This window comes from Macaca fascicularis, chromosome 15, assembly GCF_037993035.2.
Source record: "Macaca fascicularis isolate 582-1 chromosome 15, T2T-MFA8v1.1".
NCBI classification, from domain to species: Eukaryota; Metazoa; Chordata; class Mammalia; order Primates; family Cercopithecidae; genus Macaca; species Macaca fascicularis.
Genome location: NC_088389.1, coordinates 57,873,598 through 57,894,572, shown reverse-complemented (window position 1 = coordinate 57,894,572; position 20,975 = coordinate 57,873,598). Strand labels below are relative to the sequence as shown.

At 37.9% G+C, this 20,975-nt stretch overlaps 1 protein-coding gene across 19 annotated transcripts in view; it reads left to right on the top strand.

Annotated features, from left to right (window-relative positions):
- The window catches only part of INVS (inversin), a 238,021-nt gene that overhangs the window by 126,481 nt on the left and 90,565 nt on the right, over nucleotides 1-20,975 (top strand). For 15 of the 19 annotated variants that reach the window (XR_012424505.1, XM_074016960.1, XM_005581184.5 and 12 more), the window contains 3 exons: nucleotides 10,551-10,731; nucleotides 13,070-13,179; nucleotides 17,371-17,542. Coding sequence is in view for 15 of the 19 variants with exons in the window: in XM_074016960.1 (XP_073873061.1) it covers nucleotides 10,551-10,731; nucleotides 13,070-13,179; nucleotides 17,371-17,542 (463 nt within the window). In the remaining 4 variants the exon portion in view is untranslated. Of the gene's footprint in view, nucleotides 1-10,550; nucleotides 10,732-11,976; nucleotides 12,059-13,069; nucleotides 13,180-17,359; nucleotides 17,543-20,975 lie in introns of those variants that run through there. The other 4 variants (XM_074016965.1, XM_074016964.1, XM_074016966.1 and 1 more) reach the window with 3 other exon arrangements.

The following is a 20,975-nucleotide window of genomic DNA, read 5'->3' as shown; positions in this document are numbered from 1 at the left end:
GCAAAAGAATATAACAGACATATGGACCCATCCCCCAAGAAGTAGAACATTTCAGTACCACTATTTAAGACCACATAGAGGTTTCCTATGTCCCAGTTTTTAAATGCATTCATTCCCCCTATGCCATGCTCATTCCTGTACCCCAGCAACTACTTCCCTGAATTTATAGTTATTTCCTTACTTTGTTTCATACTGTTTTTATTAAACGGTGAATAGACATAAGTATCAGCAAAATACATGTAAAATATAAATAATAATGAAACAACAAATACTTATGTACTCACTATCAAGTTTAAGAAAAAGTATATTACCAGGCTGGGCGTGGTGGCTCACGCCTGTAATCCCAGCACTTTGGGAGGCCGAGGCGGGTGGATCACAAGGTCAGGAGATCGAGACCATCCTGTCTAACACGGTGAAACTCCGTCTCTACTAAAAATACAAAAAATTAGCCGGGCGTGGTGGCGGGCGCCTATAGTCCCAGCTACTCGGGAGGCTGAGGCAGGAGAATGGCGTGAACCCAGGAGGTGGAGCTTGCAGTGAGCCGAGATCGTACCACTGCACTCCAGCCTGGGCGACAGAGCAAGACTCCGTCTCAAAAAAAAAAAAAAAGAAAAAGAAAAAGTATATTACCATTACCTTTTAGGTCCTCTGAGTGGAATACCTCTCAGTCTCATTCTACTCTCTCCATTCACAGAGGCAACAACTGTCTTCAGTCTTGTGTTTATCATTCCCCTGATTTCCATTACCACATTTATTTGTATCCTTAAACAATATATTGCTCAGTTTTTAACGTTTTTGATTTGATATACAAGGAATTATATTGCATGTTTTTGTTTTTGTTTTGTTTTGTTTTTTGCAATACCCTTTTCTCGCTCAACCTTATGCTGGTGAATTTTTTTTTTTTTTTTTTTTGAGACGGAGTCTTGCTCTGTCACCCAGGCTGGAGTGCAGTGGCATGATCTTGGCTCACTGCAGCCTCCGTCTCCCAGGTTTAAGCAATTCTCCTGCCTCAACATCCTAGGTAGCTGAGACTGCAGGCGTGTGCCACCATGCCTGGCTCATTTCTGTATTTTTAGTAGAGATGGGGTTTCACCATGTTGGCAAGGATGGTCTCGACCTCCTGACCTCGTGATCCACCTGCCTTGGCCTCCCAAAGTGTTGGGATTACAGACGTGAGCCACCGTGCCTGACCACTGATGATTTTATCTATGTTGCTACATGTAAAAGTGATATTTTAATTTTTACTGCTATATAGGATTCCATCTTATGAATAAGCCACACAATATTCATTCTGTTATTGACAGATACTTTGTTTCCAGTTTTTTGTTATTTACAAACAGTGCTGCATTGACATTCTTGAACATATCTAGGGTATATATTTAACTGGTTGTTATAGGTGTATAGGAATGCAGTTGATATTTTGGATCATTGATTATGTATCTAACTAATTCGCTAAACTCCTTATTTATTTTGAATATTTATCAGTTGATTCTTTGAGATTTTCTACTCCCTCTGTCTCAGCTTCTAAGTTACATGTTTTTGTAGTCCAATAGCTAGTCATATTTGTTTTTAACACACAAACTATACTTTAAAGTATTTTTTAATCGTTTTTTACAACCTCTGATGCTAAAAGTATTATTATTTTGTATATGCAATGCTTAGCTCTGCATTTTTTTGTATCTGAAATTTTCCTTCTAAAGCTATTATTTTACATCCTGAAATATAGTTCTTAGATTCTTTTTTAAAATTATTCTATAAGTTCTGGGATACAGGTACAAAACGTTCAGGTTGGTTACATAGGTATACATATACCATGGTGGTTCGCTGCACCCATCAACCTGTCATCTACATTAGATATTTCTCCTAATGCTATCCCTCCCCTTGTCCCCCACCCCCTAACAGGCCCCAGTGTGTGATGTTCCCCTCCCTGTGTCCATGTGTTCTCATTGTTCAACTCCCACTTATGAGTGAGAACATGCAGTGTTTGGTTATCTGTTCTTGTGTTAGTTTGCTGAGAATGATGGTTTCCAGCTTCATCCATGAGTTCTGCAAAGAACATGAACTCCTTCTTTTTTATGGCTGCATAGTATTCCATGGTATATATGTGCCACATTTTCTTTATCCAGTCTATCATTGATGGGCATTTGGGTTGGTTCCATGACTTCGTTATTGTAAATAATACTGCAATAGACATATGTGTGTATGTGTCTTTATAGTAGAATGATTTATAATCCTTTGGGTATATACCCAGTAATAGGATTCCTGGGTCAAATGGTATTTCTCGTTCTAGATCCTTGAGGAATCACCACACTGTCTTCCACAATGGTTGAACTAATTTACACTCCACCAACAGTATGAAAGCATTCCTATTTCTCCACATCCTCTCCAGCATCTGTTGTTTCCTGACTTTTTAATGATTGCCATTCTAACTGGCATGATATGGTATCTCACTGTGGTTTTGATTTGCATTTCTCTAATGACCGGTGATGATGAGCTTTTGTTCATATGTTTATTGGCTGCATAAATGTCTTCTTTTGAGAAGTACCTGTTCATATCCTTTGCCCACTTTTTGATGGAGTTGTTTTTTCTCTTGTAAATTTGTTTTAGTACCTTGTACATTCTGGATGTTAGTCCTTTATCAGATGGATAGATTGCAAAAAATATTCTCCCATTCTGTAGGTTGCCTGTTCTGTCTATAGGTCCTGTAGGTCCCATTCTGTCTGTCTGTAGGTCCCTGTAGGTCCCATGTCTATAGGGACCTGTAAGTCCCATTCTGTAGGTTGCCTCTTCTATCACTCTGATGATAGTTCTTTTGCTGTGCAGAAACTCTTTAGTTGAATTAGATCCCATTTGCCAATTTTCGCTTTTGTTACCATTGCTTTTGGTATTTTAGTCATGAAGTCTTTGCCCATGCCTATGTCCTGAATGGTATTGCCTAGGTTTTCTTCTAGGGTTTTTATGGTTTTAGGTCTTATGTTTAAGTTTTTAATCCATCTTGAGTTAATTTTTGTATAAGATATAAGGAAGGGGTCCAGTTTCAGTTTTCCAAACACCATTTATGAAATAGAGAATCCTTTCCCCATTGCTTGTTTTTGTCAAGTTTGTCAATGATCAAATGGTTGTAGATGTGTGGCATTATTTCTGAGGCCTCTGTTCTGTTCCATTGGTCTATATATCTGTTTTGGTACAAGTACCATGCTGTTTTGGTTACTGTAGCCTTGTATTATAGTTTGAAGTCAGGTAGCATGATGCCTCCACCTTTGTTCTTTTTGCTTAGGATTATCTTGGCTATACGGTCTCTTTTTTGGTTACATACAAAATTTAAAATAGTTTTTTTCTAATTCTGTGAAGAAAGTCAATGGTAGCTTGATGGAAATAGCATTGAATCTATATATTACTTTGGGCCGTATGGCCATTTTCACAATATTGATTCTTCCTGTCCATGAGCGTGGAATGTTTTTCCATTTGTTTGTGTCCTCTCTTATTTCTTTGAGCGGTGGTTTGTAGTTCTCCTTCAGGGAACTACAACGTGAAGAAGTTCTTTACATCCCTTGTAAGTTGTATTCCTAGATATTTTATTTCTCTTTGTGGCAATTGTGAATGGGAGTTCACTCATGATTTGCTCTCTGTCTGTTATTGGTGTATAGGAATGCTTGTGATTTTTGCACATTGATTTTGTATCCTGAGACTTTACTCAAGCTGCTTATCAGCTTAAGGAGTTTCTGGGCTGAGATGATGGGGTTATTTAAATACACAATCATGTCATCTACAAACAGAGACAATTTGACTTTCTCTCTTCCTATTCGAATAACCTTTATTTCTCTTACCTGATTGCCCTGGCCAGAACTTCCAATACTATATTGAATAGGAGTGGTGAGAGAGGGTATCCTTGTCATGTGCCAGTTTTAAAAGGGAATGCTTCCAGCTTTTGCCCATTCATTATGATATTGGCTGTGGATTTGTCATAAATAGCTCTTATTATTTTTAGATATGTTCCTTCAATACCTATTTTATTGATTGGTTTTAGCGTGAAGGGGTGTTGAATGTTATCGAAGGCCTTTTCTGCATCTATTGAGATAATCATGTGGTTTTTGTCATAGGTTCTGTTTATGTGATGGATTACATTTATTGATTTGCATATGTTGAACCAGCCTTGCATCCCAGGGATGAAGCCAACTTGATCATGGTAGATAAGCTTTTTGATATGCTGCTGGTTTCGGTTTACCAGTATTTTATTGAGGATTTTTGCATTGATGTTGACCAGGGATACTGGCCTGAAATTTCCTTTTTTTCTTGTGTCTCTGCCGGTTTTGGTTTCAGGATGATGCTGTCCTCATAAAATGAGTTAGGGAGGAGTCCCTCTTTTTCTATTGATTGGAATAGTTTCAGAAGGAATGGTACCAGCTCCTCTTTGTACCTCTGGTAAAATTCAGCTGTGAATCTGTCTGGTCCTGGACTTTTATTGGTTGGTAGGCTATTAATTACTGCCTCAATTTCAGAACCTGTTATTGGTCTATTCAGGGATTCAACTTCTTCCTGGTTTAGTCTTGGGAGAGTGTATGTGTCCAGGAATTTATCCATTTCTTCAAGATTTTCCAGTTTATTTGCATGGAAGTGTTTATAGTATTCTCTGATGGTAGTTTGTATTTCTGTGGGGTCAGTGGTGATATCCCCTATACCATTTTTTATTGTGTCTATTTAATTCTCTCTTTTATTCTTTATTAGTGGTCTATTTTGTTAGTCTTTTCAAAAAACCAGCTCCTGAATTCATTGATTTTTTGAAGGGTTTTTCGTGTTTCTATCTCCTTCAGTACTGCTCTGATCTTAGTTATCTCTTGTCTTTTGTTAGATTTTGAATGTGTTTGCTCTTGTTTCTCTAGTTCTTTTAATTGTGATGTTAGGGTGTCAATTTTAGATCTTTCCCATTTTGTCCTGTGGGCATTTCGTGCTGTAAATTTCCCTCTAACCACTTCTTTAGCTGTGTCCCACAGATTCTGGTACCTTGTGTCTTTTTTCTCATTGGTTTCAAAGAACTTATTTATTTCTGCTTTAATTTCATTATTTGCTCAGTAGTCATTCAGGAGCAGGTTGTTCAGTTTCCATGTAGTCGTGTGGTTTTGAGTGAGTTTCTTAATCCTGAGTTCTAATTTGATTGCACTGTGGTCTAAGAGACTATTTGTTATGATTTCCATTATTTTACGTTTGCTCAGGAGGTTTTACTTCCAATTATGTGGTCAATTTTAGAAAAAGTGTGATGTGGTGTTGAGAAGAATATATATTCTGTTGATTTGGGGTGGAGAGTTCTGTAGATGTTTATTAGGTCCACTTGATCCATAGCGGAGTTCAAGTGCTGAATATCCTTATTAATTTTCTGTTGCGTTGATCTGTCTAATATTGTCAGTGGAGTGTTAACGTGTCCCACTATTATTGTGTGGGAGTGTAAGTCTTTTTGTAGGTCTCGAAGAACTTACTTTATGAATCTGGGTGCTCCTATATTGGATGCATATAAATTTAAGATAGTTAGCTCTTCTTGTTATATTGGTCCCTTTACCTTTATGGAATTCCCTTCTTTGTCTTTTTGATCTTTGTTGGTTGAAAGTCTGTTTTATCAGAGATTAGGATTGCAACCCCTGCTTTTTTTTTTCTTTCCATTTGCTTGGTAAATCTTCCTTCATCCCTTTATTTTAAGCCTATGTGTGTCTTTGCACACACGTGTGTCTTTGCACATGAGATGGGTCTCCTGAATACAGCACACCAGTGGGTCTTGACTTTTTATCCAGTTTGCCAGCCTTTGTCTTTTAATTGGAGCATTTAGCCCATTTACATTTATGGTTAATATTGTTATGTATGAATTTGATCCTGTCATCATGATGCTAGCTGCTTATTTTGTATATTAGTTGATAGTTTCTTCATAATATTGTTGGTCTTTATATTTTGGTATCTCTTTGCAGTGGCTGATACCAGGTTTTCCTTCCCATATTTAGTGCTTCCTTCAGGAGCTCTTGTGAGGCAGGCCTGGTGGTGACAAAAATCCCTCAGCATATGCTTATCTGTATAGGATTTTATTTCTCCTGCACTTATGAAACTTAGTTTGGCTGGATATGAAATTCTGAGTTGAAAATTCTTTTCTTTAAGAATGTTGAATATTGACCCCCACTCTCTTCTGGCTTGTAGGGTTTCTGCAGAGAGATCCGCTGTTAGTCTGATGGGTTTCCCTTTCAAGGTAACCTGATCTTTCTCTCTGGCTGCGCTTAACATTTTTTTTCTTCATTTGAACCTTGGTGAATCTGATGATTATGTATCTTGGGGTTGCTCTTCTTGAGGAGTATCTTAGTGGTGTTCTCTGTGTTTCCTGAATTTGGATGTTGGCCTGTCTTGCTAGATTGGGGAAGTTCTCCTGTATAATATCCTCAATTGTGTTTTCCAACTTGGTTCCATTCTCCTCGTCACTTTTAGGTACACCAACATAGGTTTGGTCTTTTCACATAGTCCCATATTTCTTGGAGGCTTTGTTCATTCCTTTTCATTCTTTTTTCTCTAACCTTGTCTTCATGCTTTATTTCATTAAGTTGATCTTCAGTTTCTGATATCCTTTCCTCCACTTGATCGATTCGGCTATTGATACTTGTGTATGCTTCACGAAGTACTCGTGCTGTGTTTTTCAGTTCCATCAGGTCATTTATGTTCTTACACAAAACGGATATTCTAGTTAGCAGTTCCTATAATCTTTTATCAAGGTTCTTAGCTTGCTTGCATTGGGTTAGAACATGCTCCTTTAGCTTGGAGGAGTTTGTTATTACCCACCTTCTGAAGCCTGCTTCTGTCAATTCCTCAAACTCATTCTCTGTCCATTTTTGTTCCCTTGCTGGCAAGGACTTGTGACCTTTTGGAGGAGAAGAGGCATTCTGGTTTTTGGAATTTTCAGCATTTTTGCACAGGTTTTCCCTCATCTTCATGGATTTATCTACCTTTGATCTTTGATGCTGATGACCTTTGGATGGGATTTTTGTGTGGGTATGCTTTTTGTTGATGTTAATGTTATTGCTTTCTGTTTGTTAGTTTTCCTCTCTTCTAGACGTCTGCTGGAGTTCACTGGAAGTCCACTCCAGACCTTGTTTGCATGGGTATCACCAGCAGAGGCTGCAGAACAGGAAAGATTGCTGCCTGTTCTTTCCTCTGGAAGCTTCGTCCCAGAGGGGCACCTGCTCGATTCCAGCCAGGGCTTTCCTCTCTGAGGTGTCTGCTGACCCCTGCTGGGAGGTGTCTCCCAGAGAGGAGGCACAGGGGTCAGGGACCCACTTGAGGAGGCAGTCTTTCCCTTAGCAGAGCTCGAGCACTCTGTTGGGAGATCTGCTGCTTTCTTCAGAGCAGGCAGGCAGGAACATTTAAGTCTGCTGAAGCTGTGCCCATAGCCACCCCTTCCCTGGTGCTCTGTCCCAGGGAGATGGGAGTTTTATCTCTAAGCCCCTAACTGGAACTGCTGCCTTTCTTTCAGAGATGCCCTGCCCAGAGAGGAAGAATCTAGAGAGCCAGTCTGGCTATAGTGGTTTGCCGTGCTGTGGTGGGCTTTGCCCAGTTCAAACTTCCTGGAGGCTTTGTTTACCCTGTGAGGGGAAAACAGCCTACTCAAGCCTCAGTAATGGTGACGCCCCTCCCCCCACCAAGCTCAGGCATCCCAGGTTGACTTCACACTGCTGTGCTGACAGTGAGAATTTCAAGCTAGTGGATCTTAGCTTTCTGGGCTCCAGGGAGGTGGGACCTGCTGAGCAAAACCACTTGGCTCCCTGGCTTCAGCCCCCTTTCCAGAGGAGTGAACAGTTTTATCTCCCTGGGGTTCCAGGCGCCACTGGGGTATGAAAAAGAACTCCTGAAGCTAGCTCAGTGTCTGCCCAAACGGCCACCCAGTTTGGTGCTTGAAACCCAGGGCCCTGGTGCTGTAGGCACCCTAGGGAATCTCCTAGTCTGCTGGTTCCAAACACCATGAAAAAAGTGTAGTATCTGGGCTGGATAGCACAGTCCTTTATGGCACTGTCCTTCACGGCTTCCCTTGACTAGGGGAGGGAGTTCCCTGATCCTTTGCGCTTCCCAGGTGAGGCAACGCCCTACCCTGCTTCTGCTCACCATCTGTGGGCTGCACCCACTGTCTAACCAGTCCCAATGAGATGAACTGGGCACCACAGTTAGAAATGCACAAATCACCCGCCTTCTGCGTTGGCCTCACTGGGAGCTGCAGACCAGAGCTGTTCCTATTCAGCCATCTTGCTGAGTTATCCTCTTGACTCTCTTTAGTATAGATCTTTCGGTGGTCAACTGTCTCTGGTTTTGTTTGTTTGTTTGTTTTTAGTTTTTTGTTTTTTTGGGACAGAGCCTTGTGCTGTCACAGGCTGGAGTGCAGTGGTGTGATCTCAGCTCACTGCAACCTCCGCATCCTGGATTCAAGTGATTCTCCTGCCTCATCCTCCTGAGTAGCTGGGACTACAGGCGCACGCCACACTGCACAGATAATTTTTATATTTTTAGTAGAGACAGAGTTTCACCATGTTGGCCAGAATGGTTTCAAACTCTTGGCCTCAAGTGATCCACCTGCCTCAGCCTCCCAAAGTGCTGGGATTACAGGCATGAGCCACAACCCCCAGCCAACTCTCTCTTTTTAATTGTTAAGAATGTATGCCTCTTGAAAAAAAAAGAGATTATCCTGTATACATAGTCCTGGGAATCTATTTTTCTCAGCTCTTTCAGCATAGTATTTTGCTACTTTCTGCCTTTTATTATTGCTCTTAAGGAGTCTGTTATTGGTATGTCATTTCTTTATGCATGATGTATCTTTTCTCTCAGGCTGCTTTTACATTTTACTCTTTGTTTGGCATTCTACAGTTTTACTACAGTGTGTCTAGGTGTGACCTTTTTAAAAAATCCTGTTTGGTATACATTCTAATTATTGTATCTCAGTTCTGTCAAACATGTATAGCTGTTATCCTTAAATATCACCTCTCCTTCATTCTCTTTACTCTTGCCTTTAGGGTCTCCAATTATATATATTTTACGGCATTTTATCTAATCCTCCATGTCTTTTAACTTCTCTTTTATATTCTCATCTCCTTGTCTCTTTCTGCTGCATTCTGGGTAATAACATCAGATCTGTCTTCCAGTTTTCTAAGTCTTCAAATAAGTCCAACCTGTTGTTTACCCTATCCATTGAACCTTTAATCTTAGTGATTAAATTTTTCACTTCTAAAAGTTCTATTTGGTTCCTTTTCAAATCTGCCTGGTAATTTTCATAATGCCTGCTACAGAGATCCAGTCGAAAAATTAATAAACGTTTTGAACTGTCCGTTTACAGACATATCAAACTGAATCACTAATAAACACATGATTGAAAAATCTCAACCCCATTCATAAATGAACTGCAAGTTAAAATAGCAGTGAAATGTCTTTCATAACCATAAGGGAAAAATGCAGTAGGCTTGATAATACCAAATGATTAATTTGTGCCAGCATGTAGGGAAATAAAAACTTTTACATATTGTCATGGCAGTGTTAATTGGTAAGACCATTTGGAGAGTGATGTGACAATTGGAAAGTATTTGAAGTTATCCTTCACCCCAGCAGTTCCCCTTCTAGGTATCTAGCCTGTGGAAAAATCTCACACATGTGCTACAAGTGACATGTAAAGGAAACATTAATTGCAGCATTATCTGTAGTAGTGAAAAAAAATGGGAATAGCCTAAATGTCCCTCAATAGGAAAATAGATAACTAAATCGTGGTTTATTCAAGCACCTCAATAACTAAACTAGTACCAACATAGATATCCAAAGTATAGTGTTGAAAGAAAGAATTTCCAAAGGATACAGGTCCATTGCCATAATGTGAATATTGAAAACACGCATACAAAATTTATGTATTGTTTATGGATACATACATATATACAAAAGTATAAAACATACATCTCTAGTTGAACCATAACAGAAACAAAAGCATATCAGGCAAAATGTTGACACCTTTTTAATCTAGATAATCAGTATGTAATGGTTATATTCTTTTCTGTACTTTTTATAATTAAATATGAAAATAATTTTTTAAAGATTTAGACTTTGTACTTTTTCCATGATTTATCACTTGTGCTGAGAGAGAATGTAGAGATCTTATTTCGAAAATTCCTCAGTTAATTCTTGTGCCAGGCTGGGCACAGTGATCACACCATAATCCCAGCATTTTGGGAGGCTGAGGGTAGGAGAATTGCTTGAGCCCAGGAATTAAAGACCAGCCTGAGCAACATGGCAAAACCCCATCTCTACAAAAATCACAAAAATTAGCCAGGTGTGGTGGGGTGTGCCTGTAGTCCCAGCTACTTGGGAAGCTGAGACAGGAGGATTGCTTGAGCCCAGGAGTTTGAGGGTGCAGTGAGCTGTGATCATGCCACTGTACTCCAACCTGGGTGACAGAATGAGACCCTGTCCCTAAAAAAGAAAGAAAGAAAAAAATACTTACACCAAATGTAATTTATTGAGGATTCCATGTATGTCTGAAGTCTCTGGTTCCTTCAAATCAGGATGCTGCTCCAACGGAGTCTTTACTGAACTGGCAAGACTATGAGGGTCGAACTCCTCTTCACTTTGCAGTTGCTGATGGGAATGTGACCGTGGTTGATGTCTTGACCTCATATGAAAGCTGCAATATAACGTCTTATGATAACTTATTTCGAACCCCACTGCACTGGGCAGCTTTATTAGGTATGTGACTCAAAGGATCAACAGTAGATGAAACTGCATGAGTATAGGAATATTTCTATGCCTTCCCTTCCACTGTTCGCTCCCAACTCCTAGTTAATTATTTTGATTTCTAACTGATATGTTGCATTGTTTTATAAACTAAATTATAGTAATATAAATTTATTTTCTGTTAAATATTAGTTTTAATTTCAACATGTCTTAACTTTAAATTTTTGTTATAAAAGTAATTCATGTTTATTGACAACATGTAAATGTAACATAAACCTCTTTTCATATTCAGCGCCTATATTTTTGGGGAGGAGGGCTTTAATTTTATGTTTGTGCTAATACTATGATATTTAAGGTTTTTTCTTTATATTTTCCTGAAATGCCTTTTACTTAACCTTTTTGAAGATCACTTTTATAGATGAGAGAGTGTATATATGTGTATGTTTTATGTGTATGTTGGATTTTTTTGTGTGTGGAGTCAATCTGAGAGTCTTTCTCTTTCAGTGAAGGAGTTTTACCCATTAGTAGTCATTGTTATAAGATAAATAATCAGGACTTTTTTTTCCTGCTATCCTGGTATTATTAGTGTTTTCAGTTTAACATTTTTTGTTTGTTTGTTTTGTTTTGTTTCCTGTTTACTTTCTACTCTTTGGTATATGGATTGGATTTGTTGTTGTTATTTGGTTTTGAATTGCCTAATGTTTTAGAAGGATTTAGGTTCTATTAGTGGTTACTTTTAAATTTATCAAAAACTTTTTAAAGCCTGAATCAGAGTCAAGAGCAAAAATGCGTCTATTGACTCCCACCTATTTAAGACAAAAAATTTAGCACAGATACTCATCACTCTTTTAGTACTTGTTAATATAATCTGAGATTTTCCCCCTAATTATTATAATCTTGATCTTAATTTTTAAATTACACATTATCTTTTTTTAAAAAATGGTGTTTATGTGTGCACTCACTTTTATTGCCAGATTTATAATTATTAGTCAGATTTCATCTTACATCCCTTTTTCTTTTTCCTCTGGATTCTGGGCTTACTTGGCAAATTTGTCTCCACATAACTAAATTGACTTTTTGTTCTGTAAGTTTTGCTTTCTTTCTGCCTCCTATATAGATTGTATTTTGGGTTATATTTTTATTTCCTTTTCTTACCTATATTTCTTTTTATCTCATTTCATTTCCTTTTAACTTCCTTCCATTACTTTTTCATTTCACTCTGTTTTCTTCTTAGAATACCCTGTTTCTGTTTCGTAGAAGCCATCTCTTTTTGCACTAAGTCGAGGATACCAGTTTCCTGAAATTTTCCTCTGGATCCTTCTCTAGATCATTTTCAGAGGTATGCTGTTTATCTTTCTGACAGTGCTTCTTTTTCACTTTCCTGTAGTATGTTTTTATGTAGTCTTTACTGAATTTTTCCCTTTATTTCTCAAACAAAATGAAATGTGTTTAGAGTAACTATGTGGCACAGATTGTCTTTGATCCCACATTTATATTATGGAGAACTCCATCTTAGACCACTTCTGGAGAGCAGATAGATGAGCACAACTTCCACTCAAATTACTTTTTTCTGCCTGGCTTTGAAGCAGTATATCCTTGCTCTGCTAATGGGGCATCTTCTTCATTCTCCAATATCTGAAAGCAATAGAGTATATAAAATTTCAGGTTTCCTGTATATACTACTACCAGGTTTGTTCATTTTTTAGTATTTTCTACAGCTCTTCACTTGTGGAGATCACATCCACTAGAATGCACTATATTGTCTTCATTGCTGCCTCATCATGCCTGCCCACTTGTCTTCTGAGATTTGAAATCACTGCCTAGATGTTATAAAATATAAATATAATAAAAGATTGTGGGAAGGAGAATATAGGGATGGGAGGCCTCAGAGATAGAAGAGGTTGTATTATAGTTTGTCCACCTGAATAGAAGACAACAGCTATGCAGTTCTGTTTGGTTGGGCAATGGAACCTTGAGAGTAGGAGCAGTGAAGGCTAAGAGGGCTTGGTTCTAAAGCAACTTCCCCTCCTTTGCTTTAGGCAGCTTTATAAAGTGAGGGGAATGCGATGAGGTGATGCCTAATATAGTTTTTTCTCAGTCTGACAAGTATACTTAATTAATTCCTACCTGATTGAAGCATTAAGTTTTTAGTAAGTTTTCATTCTGTTCTACCTCATATTAATATGTTAGTGAGAAATTAGAAGAGGCTGCATTGGGGGCTGCTGTTCAGAAACCACTGTGAATGCTGTATTGTGTGTCAGTGAATTTTCTTACCTTTTTCATTTAAGTAGATTATAAATTAATTAACATCCTTTATAAGTGATAATTACCTTTTTGTGTCTTTTCTCAGGCCATGCACAGATTGTCCATCTCCTTTTAGAAAGAAATAAGTCTGGAACTATCCCATCTGACAGCCAAGGAGCCACACCTTTGCACTATGCTGCTCAGAGTAACTTTGCTGTGAGTAAAACAAGACAATGCTCTTTTTTTCTTAGTGAAAATTTTTATTTTTATATAATCATAGATTCATATGTAGTTGTAGGAAATAATACAACAAGATTTCATGTACCCTTCACCTAGTTCACTCTTTTTTTTTTCTTTATTTTTCCAATAAGCTTTTTGCACTCCTACACCTAATTCACTCTAACGGTAACATCCAATACGATATCATAAACAGGAAATTGACACTGATACAATCCACTGATCTTATTCAGCTTTTCCCAGATTTACTTAGACTCATTTGTCTGTTTTTATGTATCAATTACCTTTTAACAATGGTTCATGCTGTTCACTCTGATGCAAGTGATAGTCTAAGGTTTTTTTTGTTTTTTTTTTTTGTTAGTCACATCTGAAGTTTTATACAGTTTTTATTTTAATGTTAAGCGTAACATTTTACTTTACAGTAAGAGTACTTCATCTTTGTATTACTTTTATAGCACTAAGAACATCTTAGTGTTCAGCCATGTGTAATTGTCCTTAAAGCAGTGTGGCAAGGCTTTGGAACTAGAACAATCTCAGCTAGAATCCTGTCTGTGCAGTTTGCTAAACTGCATTATTACCTTACACAAGTTTCTTAATCTTAGTTTCTTCATATGTAAGATGAGGATAATTATACCTTTTCTTTCAGGACTGTTGTAAAGATTAGAGAAAATTTATGACAAGTGCCTGCTGTATACCTTGGCATAGAGCACATACTCAAGAAATAGAATGTACTCTCATTACTACTAGTGTTGATAATTATATATATTATACATCTGAGAATGCAAAAATGAATTATTTCCAAAAATACTGAATATTATTCATAGTTCTTCCCCTCCCCTTTCTCATCCATTATGTCCCCAGTCCACCCTGCAACATGATAGTGTCTAGGCTACTTCAGCTTCCTGAGTATGAATGGCCATCAAGAACCAGATTCATCCAAGAAAGCACACGTTAAAACAGATTTTGCTGCCTTCTACATGGATATGCATAGTGAAACCCTAGTTTCATTAAATTATAATAATACTATCAGGTCAGGCATGGTAGCTCACGCCTGTAATCCCAGCACTTTGGGAGGCCGAGATGGGCAGATCACCTAAGGTCTGGAGTTGAAGAACAACCTGGCCAACATGGTGGAAACACTGTTTCTACTAAACATACAAAAATTAGCCGGGCAAGGTGGCTGGTGCCTGTAGTCCCAGCCACTTGGGAGGCTAAGGGAGGAGAATCGCTTGAACCTGGGAGGCGGAGGTTGCAGTGAGCCAAGATAGTGCCACTGCACTCCAGCCTGGGTGACAGAGCAAGACTTCATCTCAAAAATAAATAAATAAATAAATAATACTATCATCAAGCATAGTATAATTTCGTCTTCGTGACCTCTCCAAATGCTCTGTTAAACACTCAGATCTCTAAAATATCTTATCTTCACACCCTTCCCGACTCTGGTATCCAGAACAACTATTCCTCTAATCCTTGCTTCTTGGTATTCCTAACAACTTATTCAATTTACCACCTAGAGGTTTGACAAATCATTATCTGTTGTCACCTAACAAAGCAGTATTTTTGGAGAAGGTTTTTTTTTATTACAAATAGATAGGAAATTAACTTGACCCAGCCTAGTCAATCTATGGAAATCACAGCTCAACCCATAAATCAACACAAGGCTATTAGATGTGTTATCCCCTGTTTATAGAAAACAAAACAAAACAAAGCAAGGTTCCATGAGATTAAATGACTTGCTCATGGGCTTTAACCCAAAACTTAGACTCCAAATTTAATATATATACAGACACCAATAATTAAATAGGTGTGCTAATGGAAACAAGAAAGAATGGTAGAACATTATTCTTTATGATGATTCAATAATATGATATAATAATTTTATTCAAAGAAATATTTTGTTGGATAATCTGCCAATTCCAGAGTTGATTTTTAATAATTATACAAATTATGTAAGCTCAGTTTCAAGTCCCTTGATCTCATTGTCGTCTAATAACTGACGAGAAATTACAACTCGCTCCTTGAAAAATATGGACACATTCCCCTACACATACAGAGCCCTGTAAACATTCATCATTAAGTAAAAACATACTCAGCAAAGAAATGTTTGCAAATTAGTAAAAGGAAACAAAGCAAAAAATCACAAACTTTTAAAATTCATTTCTTGACTCAAACATATTTAATGTGCTTAATATACATTAGACTTTAGGAACAGTAAGTTATTATACCTCAGTAACTCAACAAATAGTCTTAAAAGTAGAAAGCAGTGTGTGATGCTGTGGAAGGAGTGCTGTTATTTAACCCTGGATTCTTCCTTTATCTGCCACCAATATTTATGTGACCTTGGAACCTAAATTTCTTCATCTGTAAAATAAGGAACTGGATTAGATGAGCTCTTGAATTCTTCTTTCTGTAAAATACTGAGAGTCAACATTTTATACATTTTTCATCAGCTCATAGCCTCCAGCATTTTTTGTCTGAAACTCTTTTACCTCAATTCAATCAAAAGTTTCTATGGTCTTTCTAAAAGTTTATATGAGTCTGAGTTCTGAGGAAAGAAGCAATTTAAAATGCTGGAATATTAACCCCCATTAAAATTGTGAGGCACTAATAGAATTGTCAAAGGTCCTAATTTTTTTTGTTGTTGTTGTTTTTGGTTTTTTTTTGTTTTGTTTTTGTTTTTATTTGAGATGGAGTCTCACTCTGTTGCCCAGGCTGGAGTGCAAGGATGTGATCTCTGCTCACTGCAACCTCCGTCTCCCAAGTTCAATCAATTCCCCTGCCTCAACCTCCCAAGTAGCTGGGACTACAGCCATGTGCCACCGTGCCTGGCTAATTTTGTTATATTTTAGTAGAGACAGGGTTTCACCATGTTGGCCAGGATGCTGTCAATCTCCTGACCTTGTGATCCGCCCGCCTCGGCCTCCCAAAGTGCAGGGATTACAGGCGTGAGCCACCGCATACGGGCCAGTCCTAATTTTTGTGTGATTCCATAGAAGAAGGACAATTCAGTAATAAAGGAATTGCTGAATAAATATTTGTTTTAATGATTTGAGCACTGCATTTCTCAGTAACCATCAATCAGTATTCAATAAATGCATTAACCATTTAAAAAATGTTTAGTAACTAATCACATAATTCCAGTTTGTTCCTGGATTTAAGGCAAAAGCAAACAAACAAAAAACACAGTGAGAGAATGCAGAACCTTCTCTGGAGGCATGCCTGAATAGATGGGTCTCATGTAAAATATCCAAGAAAACATGTGTTTTATGGCCGGGTACACTGGTTCATGCCTGTAATTCCAGCACTTTGGGAGGCCAAGATGGACGGATCACTTGAGGTCAGAAGTTCAAGACCAGCTGGGCCAACATGGTAAAACCCCATCTCTACTAATAATACAAAAATTAACCAGGTGTGGTGACACTCAGCTACTCAGGAGTCTAAGGCAGGAGAATTGCTTGAATGCAAGAGGCAGAGGTTGCAGTGAGCCGAGATTGCACCACTGCACTCCAACCTGGGCAACAGAGTGAGACTCCCTCAGGAAAGAAAGAAAGAGAGAAAGAGAGAAAGAGAGAAAGAGAGAAAGAGAGAAAGAGAGAGAGAGAGAGAGAGAGAGAGAGAAGAGAGAGAGAGAGAGAAAGAGAGAGAGAGAGAGAGAGAAAGAGAGAGAGAGAGAGAGAGAAAGAGAGAGAGAGAGAGAAAGAGAGAAAGAGAGAGAGAGCGCAAGCAGGGAGGGAGGGAGGGAGGGAGGGAAGAGAAGAGAAGGGAAGAGAGAAGAGAGAAATAGAAAGAAAGAAAATATTTAAATTTTGTTCATTAATAAATAAAACACTGAATAATTCTGAGTTTTGCAACTGTCACTCAAACAATGACCTATAAAGTTTCCAAGCTTGATTGAAGATGATTACTTTCCATTTTGAGGATGTTGAATGGGAGAGTTAGGTTATGTTTGTGAAGTGTTACGGACACTACAACTAATTTGTAAGGACAGAGGATTGTTATCTTCGAGGAAAATTGTAGTTCTGTCATTAATAAAAAGATAATTTAATTTAATTCAAAAGCAAGGGGAAAATGCTTTGCTTCTTAATGGAAGTCACATATTATTATATGACTTTATTACCATAGAAAATACTACTGTTTTGTCTCCATTTTTTAAATCAAGTTTTCTTACAGGAAACAGTTAAAGTGTTTTTAAAACATCCTTCAGTGAAAGATGATTCAGACCTAGAAGGAAGAACATCCTTTATGTGGGCAGCTGGCAAAGGCAGTGATGATGTCCTTAGGACTATGCTGAGTTTAAAATCGGACATTGATATTAACATGGCTGACAAATATGGAGGTACAGGTGAGAACTGGTAGACACATTCAATTTGCTTTCACTCAGGTTCCAAAGTGTAGATGTTGCTATAAAACTTGTAAAATAGCAACTTGAAATCTTTGTTCCTAATCTAATATTGTTTGACTTTGGTCTTCAGTTTTAAGTTTGGGTTTGCCAGAATATCACTCCAAAGGCTTTATTTCTTCAGTATTATGGCTCAGATTAAAATATGTTTCTACCAAATGAATGGTTGCATTTGGTTGCTCCTTAGACATGATTATGGGGACTCTTCTGATCATTTATCTTTTTGTAAAAAAAACAAAACCTATACTTTAAAACTATCCATATTTAATTGTCAATAATTATATTTTCAAAAATTTAGAATTATATTTAAGGAATGCACACATCTAAGTGTATTCTCAGCAGTCTCCTTTACTGTGCTCTTTTCTCAGGTTTGAATAGCATTACCACATCCTGAATCTCCCATTTTTAGAGATAACCCCCCATGGCTCTAGAAGCTTCCAAGCTTCAAATCAACCTTGCTTGAAAAACTCTTACTAGATGCTTATTTTAATTTCTTTCTCTAATAGGAGAGGCCTTTACCTATGTGTTGGTTAATGAAAGGTAAAGTTTTTCAGCCTCAGTGTCAACTTGGAGGTCTCTTCCTTGTGTACTGTATCCTACTTACAACTCAGAAAGAGAAGGAGAAATTACATACTACTACAATAGCACTGAATAGAATAAAAAATCAGTGATGGGCTTCTCCACGTTATGTTTTTTTATTTGTAGAAACATGCTAGAGCCATTTGCATCTACTGTTATCCTGAATAAGATTTTTCTTGGCCACCAAAACTATTGATGCAACAGTAGGGAGAGAGAAGGGAGGGGAGTTGCTTTAGTTAAAATCTCCCCCACTATACGAAGACAACCGCAGCCTCAAAAAAAATATTTTAAGAAGACAATTCAATTTTATGATAAAGACTTTAACTTTCAAAAGTATTTATCTATCAAAGCCTTACAGCAGATCTTAAATTTCTTTTTTTTTGAAATGGAGTCTCACTCTGTCACCCAGGCTGGGAGTGCAGTGGCATGATCTTGGCTCACTGCAACCTCTGCCTCCCAAGTTTAAGCAAGTCTCCTGCCTCAGCCTCCCAACTAGCTGGGACTATAGGCGCATGCCACCAAACCCGGCTAATTTTTTTTTCTTTTTGTATTTTAGTAGAAACGGGGTTTCACTGTGTTGCCCAGGGTGGTCTCGAACTTCTGAGCTCAAGCAATCTACCTGCCTCAGCCTCCCAAAGTGCTGGGATTACGGGTGTGAGCCACCATGCCCGGCCAGCAGATCTTAAATTTCTTAAGGGGCATAGTGCAGACACATAGGATGTTGACTTTATAAATGATCTGAACATTTAATTTTTTGTCAGATTTCCATTATATATTCTTCCACTTTATCACTAGCTTTGACTTTAGTTTAACTTTTTCAGGTATTTGAATAAGGTATGGGCAAGGATACTTGCACTCTTTGACCAAAAGTATCTTTCTCATATGCACCATGGTTGAAGTTCAGACATAAATTCTTCTCAGATTCATTAATTTGCTGGTTTCTTTCTTCTGTGGGGATTTTATTATGTCAGAGATGCCTTCCTGACATTTCTTTTCTGTGAAAGTGAGTTCTTCTCTATCATCCCTCTACAAGGATTTTTTTTCCCTTCCCATTAAAAAGAGGTGTTACCAATAGCAATATATGGACATTATTTGGTTCCTGACTCAAATAAATAAACTATAAAAAATGTTACAGCCATCAGGAAAATGTCAATATTATTGAACATTACAGAATTTCTGTTAGTATTTTTTAGGTGTGATAACAGCATTATGGTTTTACCAGTGATCAAACTATTGTCTCTCAGCTTCGTGTTTATCCTTTTGTCCTTTCTTTGCAGCGCTGGGCCTGGGGCTCTGCAAATCACATTTCCCCTTTGCCACAGGTGCTCTTTTAGAGTCCACCAATAGGGAGCATTGGAGGGAGACTGGAAGACTGGAAGAGGGACAAGGGATTACATCTTTCTGTTTGCGTCCTGCTCTTGCTTTTTTCTTGTTTTCTTTTTTTAGGAAAAAAAGTAAAATAATAATAATAATAATAGATGGGATCTCACTATGTTGCCCAGGCTGGTCTCAAACTCCTGGGCTCAAGCAATCCTCCCACCTCAGCTTCCCAAAGTGCTTGGATTACAGGTGTGAGCCACCTCATGCGGCCTGTTGTTGTTTTTATTTCCTGCTATGGTCAGCATCACCCTAGTAATGCTTCTTCAACACAGCAATACTTTATTTCAGCAAAAACAGTTAATTTCACTCTGCAGGTTTCCAACATTCACAGTGTCAGCCTCAGCACACCCTTGTCAGACACAACAGCACCAGCCAAGCAGAGCCATTCCTCAGAGGCTGAGTTTTCATTCTTCAGGGCTCTTCTAAGCTTTTAGGTTTCATCCTCTTCTTTATGTACTCCCAGTGCCAGGATTGGTAGCTATTTCTTGCATTTGCTACCCCCGTGGTACCTTAGTGTTTTCTTTCTGCCTTTTCATTTCTTCAATACAAAGCCAGCAATTATTTATACTGAATTCCATCTATTATATCTGGTATGGTTTCCGTCTTCTGACTGGATCCTAACTGATACAGTGAGGTGTTTAAAAAAAAAATCCTTGTTTTTCAAAGACACTAAAATATTTACAGATGAAAGGATATGACTCTAGAATTTTTTTCAAAACAGTCAGAGGTAGAGGAAATGAATCGTGGTTAAAAAAAACAATATTAGCCATGTACTGATAATTGTTGAAGCTGGGTGATAGCTATATTGAGTTCACTGGACAATTGTCTGCTTTTGAATATGTTTGAAGGTTTCCGTAATATAAAGTTACATTTTAAAAAAATTAAGTTTCTATATAAACTTGCAGTACTTTTCAAAGAAGGAGTAATGCTTGACCTAAGGTTATTTTTAAATAAAGAAAATTCAGGCCAGGCGCAGTGGCTCACGCCTGTAATCCCAGCACTTTGGGAGGCCGAGGTGGGTAGATCATTTGAGGTCAGGAGTTTGAGACCAGCCTGGCCAACATGGTGAAACCCTGCCTGTACTAAAAATACAAAAATTAGCCAGGCATAGTGGTGGGCATCTGTAGTCCCAGCTACTCGGGAGGCTGAGACAGGAGAATCACTTGAACCCGGGAGGTGGAGGTTGCAGTGAGCCGAGATCATGCCACTACACTCCAGCTTGGGCAACAGAGTGAGACTCTGTCTCAAATAAATAAATAAATATATATATATATATATATAAAGTAAATTCAAATAGTTATAAATGGGGAATTTCTTTTAATATGATCATTAATTTTAACTGTTACTTAACTGAAATTTTATCTTTTTAAAAAATTTGATATTGATGTTATCTATAGAGTATATTTCATACTGGATG